This window comes from Leucopleurus acutus (assembly GCF_964270905.1).
Source record: "Leucopleurus acutus genome assembly, chromosome: 14".
Classification (NCBI taxonomy): Eukaryota; Metazoa; Chordata; class Mammalia; order Artiodactyla; family Delphinidae; genus Leucopleurus; species Leucopleurus acutus.
Window position 1 is genome coordinate 75,305,850 of NC_139156.1, and position 20,790 is coordinate 75,326,639.

At 36.1% G+C, this 20,790-nt stretch overlaps 1 protein-coding gene across 1 annotated transcript in view; it reads right to left on the bottom strand.

Annotated features, from left to right (window-relative positions):
* Window positions 1-294: 294 nt before the first annotated feature.
* The window catches only part of LOC309971438 (uncharacterized protein), a gene marked incomplete at its 5' end in the record, with an annotated part of 45,435 nt that continues 24,939 nt past the window's right edge, over window positions 295-20,790 (bottom strand). The window contains 3 exons of the mRNA XM_082854427.1: window positions 295-2,668; window positions 8,072-8,167; window positions 8,819-8,963. Of these exons, the coding sequence (XP_082710553.1) occupies window positions 582-2,668; window positions 8,072-8,167; window positions 8,819-8,963 (2,328 nt within the window). The 3' untranslated portion in view covers window positions 295-581. The remainder of the gene's footprint in view (window positions 2,669-8,071; window positions 8,168-8,818; window positions 8,964-20,790) is intronic.

A 20,790-nucleotide genomic window follows, 5' to 3' on the forward strand; every position in this document is an offset into this window, starting at 1 on the left:
ATCAATTCCTTGTACTTGCTATGGTTATGTAACATTACTATTAGAGGAAGCTTCGTAAAGGGCACATAAGAATTTTATGTACTATTACTGCAACTTCTTGTGAGTCTATTTTACTTTTTTTTTTTTTTTTAGTTTTTAAAGCTTTACATTGCACAATATACATCTATAAGTTACAATTTGTTTCCTAAAAATAACTATGACATCAAAACCAAAACACAACTTCTAACTTCTAATGTCTGATTACCTCTAAAGAAAATCTTCAAGCCATATGTCTCAAATGGACAGACTTCTCCCCAACATAAATTACGACATAACCTAGTTTGTATTTTTGCTACAATTTTTACAAAATCAAAATATCTGTGAGGTTTTATGCCAGTATTAGTTATGTGACGTTCAATGGAATGTTACCTCTTAACAAGACTGTCCTATACTTGTTGCAGTCTAGAGATATGTCCCATGTCATTACTTTAGAGTAAAATAAGGCCAGTTTGTGGATGAAGGTTACGGAACATTCAGGATGTCAACAGAGCTTTCTCCATGGTGTGAATTGTCTGAAATGCTCAACATTTCTAATATTCGCTTCAATCATAAGATTTCTCTCCTGTGTGTGTTCTCTGATGTACAATGAGGTTTGACTTCTGAGAGAACGTTTTCCCACATGTGTTACATTCATAGGGCTTCTCCCCTGTGTGTGATCTCTGATGTTTAGCAAGGTCCGATTTACGGTAAAAAACTTTCCCACATTCATTACATTGACAAGATTTCTCCCCTGTGTGAGCCCTGTTATGCACCGTGAGGGATGATTTGTGACTGAAGGATTTCCCACATTCATTACATTCATAAGGCTTTTCCCCTGTGTGTTTTCTCTGATGCAAAGTAAGTCCTGATTTCACACAAAAAGATTTTCCACATTCATTACATTTATAGGGTTTTTCTTCTGTATGCGTTCTCTGATGTACGATTAGAGCTGACTTATGGCAGAAAGCCTTTCCACATTCACTACATTCATAGGGTTTCTCCCCTACGTGAATTCTCTGGTGCTGAGTGAGCTGTGATTTCTGGCAGAAGGTTTTCCCACATTCACCGCACTCATAGGGTTTCTCCCCTGTATGTGTTCTGTTATGTTTAGTTAGGTATGATTTATTATAGAAGATTTTTCCACATTCATGACATTCATAGGGTTTCTCCCCTGTATGGGTTCTATAGTGTTGAGAGAGAGTTGACTTATGGCTGAAAAATTTCCCACATTCAGGGCATGCAAAGGGTTTCTCCCCTGTGTGAGTTCTCTGATGTACCGTAAGGTCAGACTTCAAGCAGAAGGTTTTCCCACATTCGTAACATTCATAAGGTTTCAACCCTGTATGAATTATCTGATGCCTGGTGAGTACTGACTTGTGGTAGAAAGTTTTCCCACATGCACTGCATTCATAGGGTTTATCTCCTAAGTGTGTTCTCTGATGTTGTGTAAGATGTGACTTCTGACAGAAAGATTTCCCACACTCAGGACACTCAAAGGGTTTCTCACCTGTATGAGTTCTCTGATGTACTGTAAGGTGTGAATTCATACAGAAGGATTTCCCACATTCATAACATTCATAGGGTTTCAGTCCTGTGTGTGTTCTCTGATGTTTAGTGAGGTCTGACTTCTGGTAAAAAGTTTTCCCACATGCATTACACTGATAGGGTTTTTCCCCCGTATGTGTTCTCTGGTGTAATGTGAGGGCTGACTTGTGGCTGAAGGCTTTCCCACATTCACTGCATTCATAGGGTTTCTCCCCTGTGTGTGATCTCTGATGTTTAGTGAGGTTTGACTTCTCCCAGAAAGTTTTTCCACATTCATTACATTGAAAGCGTTTCTCTCCCGTGTGTATCCTCTGATGTCGAGTGAGGTGTGACTTCTCCCAAAAAGCTTTCCCACATTCATTACATTCAAAGTGTTTCTCTCCTGTATGAGTTTTCTGAAGCTGTGAGAGGTACAACTTCCTCCTGAAATTATTCCCACTTTCATCACATTCATAGTATTTCAAATGTGCCCCATGATGTTTCAAAAGGGTGGACTTCACACATAAGGATTTCCCACAATTACTAAGTTCATAGTGATTTTCCTTTGGGGGAGTTATCTGATGGAACAAGAAGGATGAGTTATCACAGAACCGTCTCCCATATTCATCATATTCACAGTCATTCCCTTCAGTGATCTCTCTTTTGTGTGTATACAATACTGCCTTTTCAAGGAAGGTTTCTCGATATATGCTATATTCAAAATTTTGCTCTAAAGTTTGAATCTTCTCAAGCTGAACAGGATCCTCATTATGACTGACCATTTTCCCATTTTTAAAAAATTCACTTTTTTCTCTAGTGTGAGTTTTCTCATGTTTAATATTGAGTAGCAATTTTCCACAGGCATTAAATTCATCAGTCTTTTTTCCTAAATAGTTTTTCTTATTGATAACGAATTCTGAAACATAGTTGAAGTTCATTCCACATGAGTCACACCCACAGAGTATTTTTCTGGAAGGAAAAGAATCTGTGTCCAAGTTAAGTGGTTTTCCTATTACATTACCTTGTTCTTTAGTCAGCATTTTGTTATTGATGAATACAACTTCCCACACATGTTTAGGCTGGTTTTCTTGGCTCTTTTCTTTCATGTGATCAGTCTTCCAGACTTCTAGAAACAAGAAAAATTAATCTCATCACATGAACATTAACACATTTCTTATGTAACGAGACCTATATACTATATACAAATGCCCTACATTATTTGTAGCTGACTTTGCTTTCTTGTCTATTCTCCAGGGATAAAAATAACTGCAAGTATGTATTTTTTCTATTTCTAGGGTTTCAGGTGAAAATACAAATGCAAGAAAGAAAAAGGCCAGTATAGTGGAAAAAGGGAGAGGAAACTGTTATTAGAACACATACATTTGGTTTGCAACATCTGAGGAATAACAGAAACTCTTTAAATTTGAATCTCTCCATGAATCCTCCAAAAAACTAAAAATATCAATATAAGGAGAACAAATAAAATTACCAACAACAATCCATGACTTTGGCACAACTAGGAGATACAGAATACTACTAACTTCATATCACCACTAAGTAAGGAAATAAATATTCAGATACAGAAGAAACTGAGATAGAGCCCATATCTACGAAAAGAGTCAGCTAGAGACTGTGGTAAACACATGTAAAACAAGAGACAGAAAACTTAGAGGTGATTAACCACAAATAAAAATTACTCCCAGCAAGAAAAAGTTCCACTGTGAGTGGGAAAATACTGAGATGATGTCACAGTTCTGATAGAGCTCAGACTACTGGGAAACCCGAATGAAGGGACTTGTAGTATGTGGGACTAAGGAGACAAGCAAGGGCTGGTCAAAGAGAAACTGATGGCAATACAATAATAGTAGGGATAATATCCCACTTTTGTCAACGGATAATCCAGACAGAAAATCCATATGGAAACACTGGACTTAATCAACATATCAGACCAGATTAACAGATATACACAAAACATTCCACCCAAAAGCAACAGAATACACATTCTTCTCAAATGTACAAGGAACATTCTCCAGGATAGATCATGTGTTAGCCCACAAAATATGTCTTAACAAATTCAAGAAGACTGAAATCATATCAAGCATCTTTTCCAACCACAATGACATAGAATGAAAAAAACCAATTACACGAAGAAAATTGGAAAGTTCACATATATTTGGAGACTAAACAAAATACTAGTGAACACCAATGAGTCGAAGAAGAATTCAAAGGAGAAAAAAAACTACCTTGAGACAAATGAAAATGTAAACACAACAGACCAAAACTCACAGGATGACGTGAAAGCAGTTTTAAGCAGGAAATTCATAATGACAATGCTTACATCAAGAAATAAGAAAACTCTCAAATAAACAACCTAACTTTACAACTCAAAGAACTAGAAAAAGAGAGAGAAATGAAGCCCAAATTAGTAGAAGAGGAAATAACAAAGACTAAAGCAGATAAAAATGAAATAGGGACTAAAACTACAGTAGAAAAGATCAATGAAACTAAGAGTTGGTTCTTTGAAAAGATAAACAAAATTGAGAAACCTTTAGACAGTCTCATGGTGAGAAAAAGAATACTCAAATAAATAATACCAAAAAAGAAGATGTTACAGTGACACCTCAGAAATACAAAGGGTAAGAGACTACTATAAAAAACTATACCACAATAAATTTCACAACCAGAAGGAATAAATTCCTAGAAATATACAACCTACCAACACTGAATCAAGGAGAAATTAAAAATCTTAACAGGCCAATTACTAGTAAGAAGTTTGAATCAATAATCAAAAAAACTCCCAGCAAACAAAAGCCTAGGACCAGACAGCTTCACTAGTGTATTCTAACAAACACTTAAAGAATTATTACCAATCTTTCTCAAACTCTTCCAAAAAATTAATAGGGAGGGACACTTCCAAATTCATTTTAGAAGGCCAGCATGACCCTGTTACTAAAACTTGACAAAGACACTGAGAGAAAAGAAAATTACAAGCTAATATCCTGATGAAGACAGACACAAAAATCCTCAACAAAATATTAGCAAATCAAATTCAACAACCCACTAAAGGCAGCATACACCACAATGAAGTGGAATTTATTCCAGGAATGAAAGGATGAGTCAACATCTGGAAATTAATGTGATATACATCATATTAGGAAAGGATAAAGATCAATGATCATCTCAATAAATGGAAAAAAAAAAAAGCATCTGACAAAATTCAACACTCATTCGTGATCAAAACTCTCAACAAAGTGGGTAGTGAGGAAATGTACCTCAACATAATACAGGCCATGTATGACAGGACCATTGCTAAAATCATACTCAATGGTAAAAAGCGGAAAGATTTTTCTGTAAGATCAGGAACAAGACAAGGATGCCCATTCTTGACACTTCTATTCAACATGGTATTGGAAGTCCTAGTCAGAGGACGTAGGCAAGAAAATATAATAAAAGCCATCCAGGGACTTCCCCACCAGAGAAGATAAGACTCCACGCTCCCAAGGCAGGCGGCCTGGGTTCAGTCCCTGGTCAGGGAACTACATCTCACATGCAAGCCACAACTAAGAGTTTGCATGTCACAACTACAGAGCCCACGTGCCGCAACTAAGGAGCTGGCAAGCTGCAACTAAGGAGCCTGCCTGCCGCAACTAAGACCTGGTACAACCAAATAAATTAATTAATTTTTTAAAAAGCCATCGAAATCAGAAAGGAAAAAGTAAACTGTCATTATTTACAGATAACATGGTATTACACATAGAAAACACCAAAGACTCCATCAAAAAACTTTTAGAACTAATAAATGAATTCAGTAAAGTTGGAGAATACAAAATCAACATACAAAAATCTGTTGTTTCTATAGATTAATACAAACTATCAGAAAGAGAAAGTAAGAAAACAATACCATTTAAAACTGCATCAGAGAATGAAATACCTAAAAATAAATTTAACCAAGTAGATAAAAGACCTGCATATTGAAAACTATAAGACACTGATAAAAGAAACTGAAAAAGACACAAATGGAAAGTTATTCCATGCTCATGAACTGAGAGAATTATATTATTAATATGTTCATATGACCCAATGCAATCTACAGATTCAAAGCAATCCCTATCAAAATTTCAACAGCATTTTTCAAAGAAGTAGAACAAACAATCCTAAAATTTATATGGACCCACAAAAGACTCCTAATAGCCAAAGCAATCTTGAGAACAAAGAAGAAAGCTGGAAGTATCACACTTCCTGATTTCAATCTATACTACAAAGCTATAATAATCATGATACTGGCATAAAAACAGACACATAGATCAATGGAACAGAACGGAGAGCCCCCAAATAAACCCATGCATACAAAATCAATTAATTTAAGACAAAGGATCCAAAAATATACAACATGGAGAGGACAGTCTCTTCCATAAATGGTGTTGGGAAAACTGTATAGCCACATGCAAAACTAACTCAAAATGAATTAAAAATGGGAACATAAAACCTGAAACCATAAAACTCCTAGAAGAAAATATAGGCAGTAATAAGCTCCTTGATAGTGGTCTTGGCAATGATTTTTTTTTTTCTGGATTTGAAACCAAAAGCAAAGTCAACAAAAGCACAATAAACACGTGGGACTACATCAAACTTCAAAGCTTTAGCACATAAAAGGAAACCAACAAAATGAAAAAAGCAACCTACTGATAGGAGAAAATATTTACAACTATGTATCTGATAAAAGGGTTAATATCTAAAATACATAGAGAACTCATACAATTCAATAGCAAAAAAAAAAATCTGATTTAAAAATGAGCAGAGGATATGAATAGACATTTTTCCAAAGAAGACATGCAGATGGCCATGGAGTACATGAAAAGGTGCTCTACATCATTAATCATCAGGGAAATGTAAACCAAAACACTACTTTTTTAAAAATTAAAATATATTTGACATATAACTTTATAAATTTAAGGTGTACAACATGTTACCTTGACAAATTTATAAGCTATACTGTGACTGCCACTGTAGCAATAATTAGCACAACTATCATGTTACATAATTATCATTTCTTTTTAGCAGAAGAATTAAGTTCTAGTCTCTTTAAGTTCTAGTCTCTTAGCAAATTTGATGATTATAATACCATACTGTTGCCTCTATTCACTATGCTGTTCATTAGCTCTCTAAGGCTTATTTACTGATTACAAGTTGGTACCCTTAAATAGCATGTCCTATTTCCTCATCTTTCATCCTCTGGTAACCACCATGTCACGCTCTTGTTTTTAAGAGTTTGGCTTTTTCAGACTCCACATATAAGTGATATCATATAGTAACCTGTCTTTCTCTATCTGACTTATCTCACTTAGCATAATGTGTTCAAAGGCCATCTGTATTGCAAATGGCAGGATGACCTCCTTTTCTTGTGGCTAGATAATATTCCACTGTGTATACATATTGTACACATCACATCTTTTTTATCCATTCATCTGTTGATGGGCACTAAGATTGTTTCCATACCCTGGCTACTGTGAATAATGCTGCAATAAACATCAGAATGCATATATCTCTTCAATATCCTGTTTTCATTTTGGGGGGTATACAACCCAGAAGTATAAATATTGGGTCATATTCTAGTTCTATTTCTAATTTTTTGCAGAACCTGCATACTGTTTTCCAAACTGGCTGAACCAATTTACATCTTAACCAACGGTGTACAAGGGTTCGCTTTTCTCCACAGCCTTGCCAACACATCTTAACTCTTGTTTTCTTGATGCTAACCAATCTAACTGGTGTGATGTGATATCTCATTGTGGTTTTGATGTGCATTTCCCTAATGATTAGTGATGTTGAGCACCTTTTCACATACCTGTGGCCATTAACAACATTACTTCTATAAACTCATTAAGACATTATTTTTTTCACACTACACTCAGCTCTTACAGTATAGCAGGTACTCAAAAATTATTTAAGTCAAAAAATGGCCAATAACAACAGGAATGCAGAGCAATGGAGGTAGTAAGGCAGGCAACTGAAATTGCTTTGAGAATCATAAAGTAACCAAGAAAAACGAGTAAAGATGAGATGGGTAAAAACTCGACTACTGACAAATTTAAGAATGATGAATATTCAAAAAGTGAATCAAAAGGAGAACATTTTTTGTAACAGTGGTATCTGGAGGTGTGATTCAAAATATCAGTATTTTTGTTTGTTTGGTTTTTTTTGCGGTATGCGGGCCTCTCACTGTTGTGGCCTCTCCCGTTGCGGAGCACAGGCTCCGGACGCGCAGGCTTAGCGGCCATGGCTCACGGGCCCAGCCGCTCTGCGGCATGTGGGATCTTCCCGGACTGGGGCACGAACCCGTGTCCCCTGCATCGGCAGGCGGACTCTCAACCACTGCGCCACCAGCGAAGCCCTCAAAATACCAGTATTTTAAGTCACTTGTAAGGATTAGACTCTCTAATGTGATATTCTTCAAAAAATATTTTAAAGTTGTCAACCTCTGGACTAATAAATTCCCTGATGTTCATTTGTTCAGTACACATTAACTCACCTGGGAAGCTCTGTCTTGGGAATTCTTCCTCCAGTATCCATGGCTCCTCTCCTTGCTCCAGCCTGAAGATCACCTCTGGTTTGGTAACACAATACCCTGTCAAAATGAAATAATTTAGGACTTGGACCGGGTGGCCTAGACTTCAGGGACTCTGAAAGAGGAGGAAGCTTCTAGAGCTGGTCAATGAAAGTGCCACTGAACATTTCCTTGGAGAAGTAAATACAAATGTCTTCCTGGTGCCCAAAAGTGACCAATAAACATTAACTCCTGACTTCCAATCTTAAATATCATTAAACTCTACAGAATGTCCATATGTTTCTTAATTAAAGGCATTTTTTTCCATTATAAATTTGTGGCCAGGATGAGGGTCTGATTTAAGATTCTCATGCATTTATTATTACTTGATGCCTTAGTCAGTTCGGGCTGTTATAACAGAATACCACAGACCAGGAGACTTAAACAACAGAAATTTATTTCTCACAGCCTGGAGGCTGAGAAATCTGAGATCAAGGTGCCAGCATGGTCAGAATCTGGTGAGGCCTCTCTTCCCGGTTTGCAGACAGCTATCTTTTTGCTGTGTCCTCACATGGTAGAGAACGCAGAAAGATCCCTTTTCTCCTCCTGTTTTTGTAAGTGCATTAATCCCACCATGAGGATCTAATAATTTAATCTAACCCTAATTGAGAATTAGGGTTTAAAAGAAAAATTTTAAATGCCATTTAGAATTACATAATAAACAGACCTTACCCACTGAGACAAGGTTACTGTAGTTCTCCAGCATCACATCTCTGTAAAGGGACCTCTGAGTTGGGTCCAGGTGCTGCCACTCCTCTTGGGTGAAGCCCACAGTCACATCCGTAAATGATACCGATCCCTGGAATTTCTGTTCAATCTGAAATGTTCAGAATTAAGGTGACATGGAAAAAGATGTATGGAAACAAATCCTTACCATGATTACTGTTTACAGATTACCAAATTGGTTTGCAGAATGTTTCTTTTGCTTTATACTCTGGGAGAAGAAGAGAAATCAGAGTAGAAATATTCTGCCATTGCATTAATTATCAAGCCCGCACAATGGATCTGGAACTATGCTAGTCCTTGGAAATACTAAGATTACTAAAAATCATCCTGTATTCAAGAAGCATATAATCTGGTAAGAAAACTTGCAGTAATATGTTACAAGCACTATTGTTAAAGTACACATATAATAGATTAAATGAGAAGCAAAACTAGTTCTATTTTGAGCTTCACTGAGGAAGAACAGCTGTTGGATAAAGAGTAACATTGTGTTCTTCATGAACACAAGGCCAGGGCACAGGCAAAGGCAGTGGCCCTCTAACATCTTCAGGAAATGAGCAAAAAGGCAAACAGCAGAGGAGGAGTTGAGATAAGAAAAAGGGCCATGGATGTATTCAAGGAACAGATTACAGAGTAACTTCAGACCAATAGTCTCCAAAGTATGTGATAACTTTCCATGTTAAAGAATATTTTTGAACACTACAGAACTTTATATTTATAAATTATAGAAATAAACTAACAATAAATTTATTATGAACTTTAGTTCTATTCTTAGACTTAAAATGTAAAAAAAGTTTAATATTTTATTTCACTACAATACATATTCTAGGTTCCAAACCTTCAATTCAGAGACAATAATTAGGATGTGTAGAAAATGAGACAGGAAAGATTTTGGACCTACTGAACTTGAAATGTCTGTAGAACATATAAAAGAAGATATTCAATTGTATTGTTTTTGATATCATCCAGAATTCATGCCTCTACTTGAGGGATCACTGCTGCAGAGAAAGAGGAGCCAAAGAAGAGATTCAAGGATATACTGAAAGTATGTGACCAGGTTTTTATATCAGAACCAATTCTCTTTTTTAAAAATGGGAAGGGAAAGCTAAATGACAAAACAACACCATTTACATAAACTACTAAAGTAGAAACTGGGATGCAAGTAGAGCACTGATAAAAGGAGATAGAGGGCTTCCCTGGTGGCACAGTGGTTGAGAGTCCGCCTGCTGATGCAGGGGACATGGGTTCGTGCTCCGATCCGGGAAGATCCCACATGCCACAGGGCGGCTAGGCTCGTGAGCCATGGCTGCTGAGCCTGCGCATCCGGAACCTGTGCTCCGCAATGGGAGAGGCCACAACAGTGAGAGGCCCGCGTACCGCAAAAAAAAAAAAAAATAATAAAAAAAGGAGATAGACAGCAACAGAATGTGATCAGCAATTCACGGACAGAAAAGGAAATGTTTTCTCAGGGTATATGCATGAACAGCTGTACAGATATTAGAGTCACAAAGCAAGCCAGCAACATTAGAAGAAAATAGATTGGGCACTGTACTTTAGCAAGATATTTCTTAACTATAATAAATTTGAACCATAATACTGGAGGTGTAGAATGAAAATAAAGACTTGGTAGACATTAATAGTTTAGTAGTGTCTGAAGTCATCAAGAATGAATCAGAAGGCTCTCAGAAAATTAAGATTGAAAATAAAAAAGACTGGAAGCTGAGGGAAAATCACTTTTTAACTAGCTTACAGAAAAAGAACAGGTTATGAAGGCCACGATGGAATTTTCTAAAAGGTAGAATTACAAGAAAGAATAGTTTTTAAACCTAAGAGATGATAATATGACCAACTCAGTAAATACAGAAAAGCAGGATTAAGAAAAAAAAAAAACCTCTTGGCAAACTAGAAATAGAAAGGAATTTTCTCAATGTGATAAAGGATTTTTACAAATACCTCCAGCAAGTATCACACTTAATGGTAAAATATGGCAAGCGTCCCACTTAAAATCAGGAGCAAGATAAAGACACCTACTATCTCCAATTTTATTCAACATTTTTCTGAAGTTCTTTGAGTAATATAGTATAACAATCAAGTACACAGAAAATCCAAAAAAAAGTATCCAAAATAAAAGTTTTAGAAATTAGATACAAGTTCAGTATAGCAAATTTCAGAAAATTAAATTTTTTAAAGGTACAACTCACAATAGCAAGAAAAATACGAAAATCTTTACAAAAAATAAAATGAAGGAAAATAAGAAGACCCAAATAAATGGAGGAATGTAACAAATTCGTGGATAGGCAGGCTCAATATTATAAAATATTATATTATAAAAAATATCAATTCTTTCTATGCTGATGTACAAATTCATAGCAATTTCAAACAAAATCTCAGACAAGCTAATTGTGAAATATGTGAAAATCGACAAAACAATATTGAAAAAAAATTAAGCCAGAAAGAGTATCATTTATCATGCATAATTATCAATATACCATAATTAAAACAGTGTGATACCAGCATAAGAATTTTCATATCAACAGAATGGAAGAAGAGGCCAAAAACAGACCCACACATATATGTCACTTGATTTATGACAAGGGTAACAGAAGGACAATCATTTCAATAAGTGATGCTAGTTTAATTACTGATATAATGAACATTTATTGCTACCTTAAGTGTAAAGAGAAATGTATTTTAGACGGTATATAGACCCAAACTTGAAAAGTAAAACAATAAAAATTTTGGAAAATGCCATAAGAAATACCTTCATGACCTCAGGATAGGCCAAGATTTCTTAAACGGGACACAAATTATATAATAATACTATAATATTAAGAACCTACCCTTATCAAAAGACAGAAAGAGAATAAAAATTCAACAGAGTGGGAGAAGGCATTTGGAATACATATACCTGACAAAGAAGTTCTATCCCTAACAAAGAAAGACACTTTATAAATTAACGAGGGGAAAAAAAGGCAAGTCATCTTGGTAACTAAACTGACAGCAAACCCTTCAACAGAAACTATGAAAATGAGAAGACACTGGGTAAAAATTTGAATAGGCCATTTGCAAATAAGAAAACAAAAATGGAATGTCATTTTAAGCAGCTAGGAAAAATGCCACTAGAAAATTCCAAATCCAGCAAAAATATTCTTCTAAAATGAATATATTTTCCATATAAGGGTTGAAAAAGTTATCAACAGTACACACAGACAAGAAATACTACAGTTATGGAAAATGATACCTGATGGAAGCACAAAGCTTTGGGAAGTAATAAATAAAACTGAAAATGGACTTTAAAGCAACAAGTAATGTCTTCTGGAATCTGTGACAAACACAAAAGTAAAATACAGCAAAACACTAGTAAAAGGATACTTAAACTGTTTTAAGATTCTTGTATTGTCTGTCGAGTGGTAAAAGCACTATTACAGTAGGCAAAAATAAGAAAACTGTAGAGGAAAAGCTCAATTCCTCTGTTTTACTCAGGTCACCAAATTTGTGGGAGTTTTTCCCACTCCAAGGAATTAACTCAACTCTGACACTATAGCGTCAGATCCCAGGCTCAGTCCCACAACACCACTCCCACTTCAGACACGAATTGAAAATGCAGATTGTCACGTGTACATCTCACCAATGGATATAAATTAAGGTTCCCACACCTTCCTCTTTTGGTTCAATAATTTGATAGAGTGGCTCACAGAACACAGAAAAATGATTTACTTACTAGATTAATGGTTTATTATAAAAGGATACAACTCAGAAACACCCAGAAGGAAGAGGTACACAAAGCAAGAATGGGTAAAAGGATACAGAACTTCCATGCCCTCTCAGAGCTCGCCACCCTCCCAGTACCTCCACATGTTCAACAACTTGGAAGCTCTCTGAATCCCATAAATTCAAGGATTTTTATGGAGGTTTCATTATGTAGTCATGATTGATTAAAGCACAGGTCATTAGCAACTAATTCAGCCTCCAGCCCCTCACCCCTACTCAGAGAGTTCCAACCCTCTAATCACATGGTTAGTGTTCCTGGTACCCGTACCTCATTCTTAGAGGCATTCCAAAAGTCACCTCATTAACACAAACTCAGGTGTGGTTGAAAGCAGCTTGTTATGAACAGCAAAAGACACCAATTCCACCTTAATTTCTCTAAAGCTACTTCAGGAACTGGGAACAAAAACTACATATTATAACAACAGATGCCCTTACAGCTCTTAGGGATATTATTAGAGTTTTAGGAACTAAGTTAAGGAATCCTGGAGGAACACCCAAATATTCATTACATATAACAACATCACAAACACAAACTGTAATGTCTAGAGTAAAAACTAAAAAAATACAAAATTTTGTAACTAAAAAGCTACTAGATATAAAAAGAAAAAATTCCTCTCGAAAGGAAAATGGGTAAGTAAATTGTAGTATTTTCATGTAGTGGAACACTATGCAGTAATACAAGGAATAAACTACTGGTACAGGCAGCAACATGGGTGAATCTAACATATATTGAATGAAAAAAGCCTCATATAAAAGTGTACACACTAATTCTATACATCTAAGTTTCAATAACAGGCAACATTAACAAATAATGATAGAACAGTGCCACATAAGGGAAGGGAAGTTGTTAAAGATTGGAAAGGAACCTGAAGGGGTGGTGGAAATATTAAATATCTTGACCTAGTTGGTAGTTACTAGGACATATATGTGTTGTTGTTGTTGTTTCTTAAAAAGCAGTATACAGGGCTTCCCTGGTGGCGCAGTGGTTGAGAGTCCGCCTGCCGATGCAGGGGACACGGGTTCGTGACCCGGTCCGGGAATATCCCACATGCCGCGGAGCAGCTGGGCCCGTGAGCCATGGCCGCTGAGCCTGCGCGTCCGGAGCCTGTGCTCTGCAACGGGAGAGGCCACAGCAGAGAGAGGCCCGCGTACCGCAAAAAAAAAAAAAAAAAAAAAAGCACTATACAGTTACGATGAATGCACCTTACACACTTTACTGAATCATGACATAGCAAAAAACAAAGCCAAAAAAATCAGAATGCAAACAAGGAGGAAAATGGCATATATGAAATGGTGAATGAATTCATAAAAGCAGCAATAACAAGATGCTAGTAAAGTGACAGCCAGCAGCTGTAGGAGTTTGCAACAGGATAATTTATACCTTCTGAAAGGAAAGATATGAAGCTGTGACATTTTCTTATGCTGCTAATAAAGAACATGTAAATAAAATCTTTTTGTCTGTTGATGCAGATACATATCATGAGTACCAAGACTGAGATTCCTTAAATATCTGAAGAGGGAGAGTACACTGAATGAGAAGTAAAGTAACATAAGTTTATGAAGACGTAAGGTGGAGAGAGATGATAAAATTTAGGTATCTTACGTTAAAACAGAATATTGCATCGTAAGCTCAGTGTTGAAAAAATAAAACAGAATAAAACATGTAATGAACAACCAACAAGAAAAAGTACAAATAAATATACCGTGGGATGGAAGGACTAAAACCAAACAACAATAAATGAAAATAGGTTAAATCACTCAATGTAAAAAACAGTTATCTTAAGCTTGAAAGTCCCACTTTTTCTTTCTTTCTTTTTTTTTGACCAGAAAAAAATCCTAAGGAAAACAAAACAGGATTTTGTTTACATCTCTATTGTAGGACTTGTAATGATACAAACATTATGTGTTTGTTTTAATGCCCTACATAATTCTAAGAGTTTCTCCTTATAAGGAGTTATAAATATATATTTCATTCTTCTTAGAATCCTCAGCTTCTGGCACACATTAGGACACATAATAAATATTCATAAATGGTTTCTGGAAGAATGAATAAAGAACCAATTAAGTTACATTAAGTGAATATTAATTTCAGGGAAAGGGAGACTTATCTGTGATAAAAATAGCTGTGATCAAGTGGAACAAAGAGCCCAGACATAAACCCACACTTACGTAGTCAACTGATTTTTGACAGGGTGCCAATAATACACAATGGGAAAAGGACAGTCTCTGCAGTAACTGGTGTCGGGGAAACTGGATATCCACATGCAAAAGAATAAAACTGGACCCTGATCTTATACCACTCACAACAATTAACTTGAAATAGATCAAAGACTTATACATAAGACCTGATACATTAAAACCCCTGAAGAAAACATAGGGAAGAAGCTCCTTGACATGGTTCTTGGCAATGATTCTTGGATAAGACACCAAAAGCACAGGCAACAAAAGCTAAAATAAACTAGTAGAACTACATCAAACGTAAGAGCCTCTGCACAGCAAAGGAAACAATCAAGAAACTGAAAAGGCAACCTACAGAAAGGGAGAAAATACTAAAACATTTTTCTGATAATGGGTTAATATCCAAAATCTATAAAGAACTCATACAACTCAAAAGCAAAAAAGCAAATAATTTAATTGAAAAATGGTTAAAGGACCTCAATAAGCATTTTTCCAAAGACATATGAATGGCTAACATGTATATGAACAGGTGTTCAACATCACTAATCATCAAATGCAAACAAAATCACAAGGAGATATCACCTCACACCTTAAAATGGCTATTATCAGAAAGACAAGAAATAACAAATGCTGGCAAGGATGTAGAGAAAAGGGAAGCCTTGTGCACTGCTGGTAGGAATGTAAACTGATGCAGCCACTATGGAGGACACTATAGTGGCTCCTCAAAAAATTCAAAATAGAACTACTATATGATCCAGCAATTCCACTTCTGGGTATAAAACCAAAAGAAACAAAATCACTATCCCAAAGAGGTATCTGCACCCTCATGTCCACTGCAGCATTATTTACAATAGCCAAAACATGGAAACAGCCTAAGTGGTCCATCAACATATGAATGAATAATGAAAATGTAATGGATATATACAATGGAATACTATTCAGCGACAAAAAGATGGAAATTCTGCCACTGGAAACAATGTGGCTGGACTTATGCTATGTGAAGTAAGTCAGACAATGAAAGAAAAATACTACTGGTAGCACTTATATTTGGAATCTAAAAATAACAACAAAAACAACAATAAAAGCCAATTTCATAGAAAGAGAATGAAATGGGGGTTGCCGGGGGTTGCTAAGGGCTGGGGGAATGGGGAAATGGAATGATGTAAGTCAAAAGGTATAAAATTTCAGTTATTATAACTTCAGAGGATCTAATGTACAGTACAGTGACTATAATTAATTATACAGTATTGTATACTTGAAATTTTCTGAGAGTATATCTCAAGCATTCTCACTGTCAAAAAAAAGAGTTAACTATGTGAGGTGATGGATGTGTCAATTATCTTGATCCTGGTTATCATCCCACAATATATATGCATATCATATCATCACATTGTACACTTGAAATATGTACAATTACATTTCTTGATATAATTATATTTATTGGTATAATTATATTTGTTGATACAATTATATTTGTTGACCTAATCCCCATGTATAAAATAAGTAAACTTATTCTGACTCCTGGTTTTAGCTTAATGTTATTCTTCAGACTTCTTTAGATAACTTAATTTGTCATTGTCACCTCTTTGTGATTTTTGTAAGTTTTATTGAAGTACAATATATATACAAAAACAATGCACAAGTGTACTTAAGTGTACAAATGGCTCAATGAATTTTCACAGTGAAGACACCCACTTAATCAGAATCCAGGTCAAGAAACAAAACTTTACCTTAAATCCAGAAGTTCCCTCATGCCCCTATCTACTGCCTACACCCTATCTTACTCTCACATGATAACCACAATGACATACCACTATACACACTTAGATGTCTAAAACGAAAACGTCAGAAAACACCAAATGGAGATATTGGCAAGAACATGAAGCAACTGAAACCTTCATACCTTGCTAGTGGGAGTATAAGTAAACATATACACGTTGGAAAAACATTTGGGAATTTCTTCTCGAGCTATATATAGTAATTCCTCCCCTAGTTATACACCCAACATGTGTGTTTTTCTTAACCAAAGGCCTGTAGAAAATGTTCACAGAAGTTTTGTTTTTAATAGCCAAAACCTAGAGAGAGCCCAAATGCCCACCAATACAATGGAGAAATAAACGGTAGCATAGTCATATAGTGGAATACTATACAGCAATAAAAAGAAATAGATATACTTAGCAAAAGAAATGAATCTCACAGAAACTATATCGAGTGAAAGCCAGACATAGAAGCAAAAGTAATCAACAATAACAGAAGTCAGAATAATGAGGAACTTGGAGCACCAGGGAATCTCATGGGATTCTTAAGTTTGACACTTAAGTTATGTACACTTTACTTCAATGAACTGAGGAAAAAAAATACAGATATTTTTTGGAATTTACAACATCCGTTTGACTGAAAGTCTCTGAAATAAAACTGATATACTGTTCACGAAACAAATAGCCTGAAACAAAAAAGTATGAAATATCAAAACAAAACCAAGGCACTTTTTTAGGAGTGATGTGGAAATACAAAATTTTTCTGAAGTTCTTCTCTAGCTTGGATGAAAGACAAGCAATGGACAATCAAAATATCTTGACGAGAAAGTACTATTTAACATACATATGTTAATAAAGAAATACAGATTCAATTACAACAATTACTAATGTGTTGGTAATCAGAACCAAAAAGCAGCAATCTACCAAATTAGAAAAAAAGAAAATAAATGTGACTAGCAGTGCATAAAGAACCAGAAAGTATGACAAAAAATATAATATAAAGAACATAAAAAATATCAATGATGTCATACTAAGATATGTATTAACCTAAATAGCAAAGACAGCAACTAAGCTATAAGATGGCATATGAATGTGCTAAATTTCTTATCGATGACAGACATACCTGACTTGAAAAACAAAACCTGCCACAGGTTATTTGTAAGAAAAGAACATGAAAATTTGCAAATAAAATGACGGGCAAAAAATCAAACATGCTGCAGAAAATATAAGTAAAATAAAAGTAGGTTTGGCTATATTTATATGAGATAAGGTAACACTGAGGGCCAAAAGAATTAAATGAGCAAAGATGATTCTCCAAGAACAGAAATACACTAAGTCCCCTACATATGAACGAGTTCTGTTCTGAGAGCACGTTCGTAAGTCCAATTTGTTTCTAAGTCCAACAAAGATAGCCTAGGTACCCAACTAACACAATCGGCTATATAGTACTGTACTGTAATAGGTTTATAATACTTTTCACACAAATAATACATAAAAAAACAAACACAAAAAATAAAGAAAACATTTTTAATCTTACAGTACAGTCCCTTGAAAAGTACAGTACATGGGAAATGGATTTGTAATAATTCATTGAGTTCTATAGTTAAGATATAGTTAAGATCTGTTACTTTTCTATAAACCTGCTATACATATACAAATAAGATTTATTTAAAAATAAGATACACTTTAATTTATTGATCAAAGAAGGCATGAAAATAGAAACTGATGCCTGCATTAAAAAAAAAAGCACTACATATTGATACCTGGATTTTGTAGTTAAAATGGTACACAGAGGGTAATTACATCTTTAAATGCATACACTTAAAAGCTTTAAAATAAACTCATCTTCAACAAAAAGTTGGAAAAAATAGCCTATAACCAAGACAGCTGAAGCAAGGAATAAAGGTAAAAGTAGAAGCTAATGAAAATTATAGATCAATGAAGCCAAAAGCTGGTTCCTTGAAAGACTAATAAATACATATCTGTAATAAAAGTCACAAATGAAAAACTGTTAGAAATAAAAAGCAACAGATTAAACATTTTAAAAATAATAATACAGGGCTTCCCTGGTGGCGCAGTGGTTGAGAGTCTGCCTGCCAATGCAGGGGACACGGGTTCGTACCCTGGTCTGGGAAGATCCCACATGCTGTGGAGCGGCTGGGCCCGTGAGCCATGGCCCCTGAGCCTGCGCATCCGGAGTCTGTGCTCCGCAACGGGAGAGGCCACAACAGTGAGAAGCCCGCATACCACACACACACACACACAAAATAATAATAATAATACTATAGACAAGTTTATGGAAAAAATACTGATGAACAGAATTATGCAGATCATTAAAAGAATAATGCTTTATGACCTAGTGGGCCTTGTTTCAAGACACAAAGATTAGTTATTACGAGATGTGGAAATATCCCCCATAAAATGTTAAGAAAGCATTTGGAGAAATTAAACTCTCATTCTTAATAAGACTCAGTGAATACTTTGTGAATATGACAAAATCTACCCAGTCCAAGACAGCAGCATGCGTAATGAAGAAATATGGCAGGCACTCCCACTCAAATCTGTTTTGTTGGTGCTTGGTCAGGAAGTGTTATCCTTTTATTGTGCTTATTCTTCACAGACAGACAAAATAAAATTAGGTCCTTTAATCACATTACATATATATATATACATACATACATACACACACACAAATATACACACATATATATTTTTGAAACTCCAGATGGATTAAGATACTATTTTTTTTAAAAATTTTTTTAAAAACATACTTGGTATTTTTAGACAAAAATCATGCTTGGTATTTTTAGACAAAATAAAGAAAAATTTCATTAGGCCCTTGGGCTAAGGAAAACAGAATGAAAAATAGAAAGCAGGGACTTCCCTGGTGGCACAGGGCTTAAGAATCCCCCTGCCAGGGCTTCCCTGGTGGCGCAGTGGTTGAGAGTCCGCCTGCCGATGCAGGGGACGCGGGTTCGTGCCCCAGTCTGGGAAGACCCCACATGCCGCGGAGTGGCTAGGCCCGTGAGCCATGGACACTGAGCCTGCGCGTCCGGAGCCTGTGCTCTGCAACGGGAGAGGCCACAACAGTGAGAGGCCCGCGTACCGCAAAAAAAAAAAAAAAAAAAGAATCCCCCTGCCAAAGCAGGGGACATGGGTTTGAGTCCTGGTCCAGGAAGATCCCACATGCCACTGAGCAACTAAGCCCGTGTGCTACAACTACTGAGGCTGTGCTCTAGAGCCTGCGAGCCACAACTACTGAGTCCATGTGCCACAGCTACTGAAACATGTGAACCAGAGCCCGTGCTCCACAGGAGAAGCCACCACAATGAGAAGCCTGCACACCACAACGAAGAGTAGCCCCCGCTCACCGCAACTAGAGAAAACCCTCGTGCAGCAACGAAGACCCAATGCAGGCAATAATTAATTAATTAAAAAAAAAGAGTCCGCCTGCCAATGCAGGGGACACAGGTTCCAGCCCTGATCCTGGAAGATCTCACATGCCGCGGAGCAGCTAAGCCCGTGAGCCACAACTACAGAGCCTGAACTCTAGAGCCCACGAGCCACAACTACTGAGCCTGCGTGCCACAACTACTGAAGTCCGTGTGCCTAGAACCCCTGCTCTGCAACAAGAGAAGCCACCACTGAGAGAAGCCTGTGCACCTCAACAAAGAGTAGCCCCCGCTTCCTGCAACTAGAGAAAGACCGCGTGTTGCAGCAAAGTCCCAATGCAGCCAAAAATAAATAGAAAGCACAGGAGGATTGTATCATAATATAAAAGTTACAGAAAATATACCATTAAATTAAAAGACAAAAAACATACTAAGAAAAGATAATTAGTAACAATTACAACAAAAGATTACATTTAGAATACATACGGAATGCTTACAAAACTCAGTGGAAGAAAACAACCTGAAAAGCCATAAATTTATGAAAACTGCACAACCTCAGTAATCAGTCACAAAATTAAAGTGAAGTTTTTCACCCATTACTGAGGAAATAACTTTTATACCTGGTGAGGAGGGAAGAAAAGTAGTCTGCTAATGAATAACAAGGTACATAGAAAAATTAGAAATCCTCATATCCTATAAGTCAAAAATATTAATCACAGAACACTAGAGCAGTGATTCTTAAACTCAGCAGGTATCAGCATCACATGAACACCTTGTTAAAACAGACTGCTGAGCCTCACCCCTGAATTTCTTTTCCAGTACG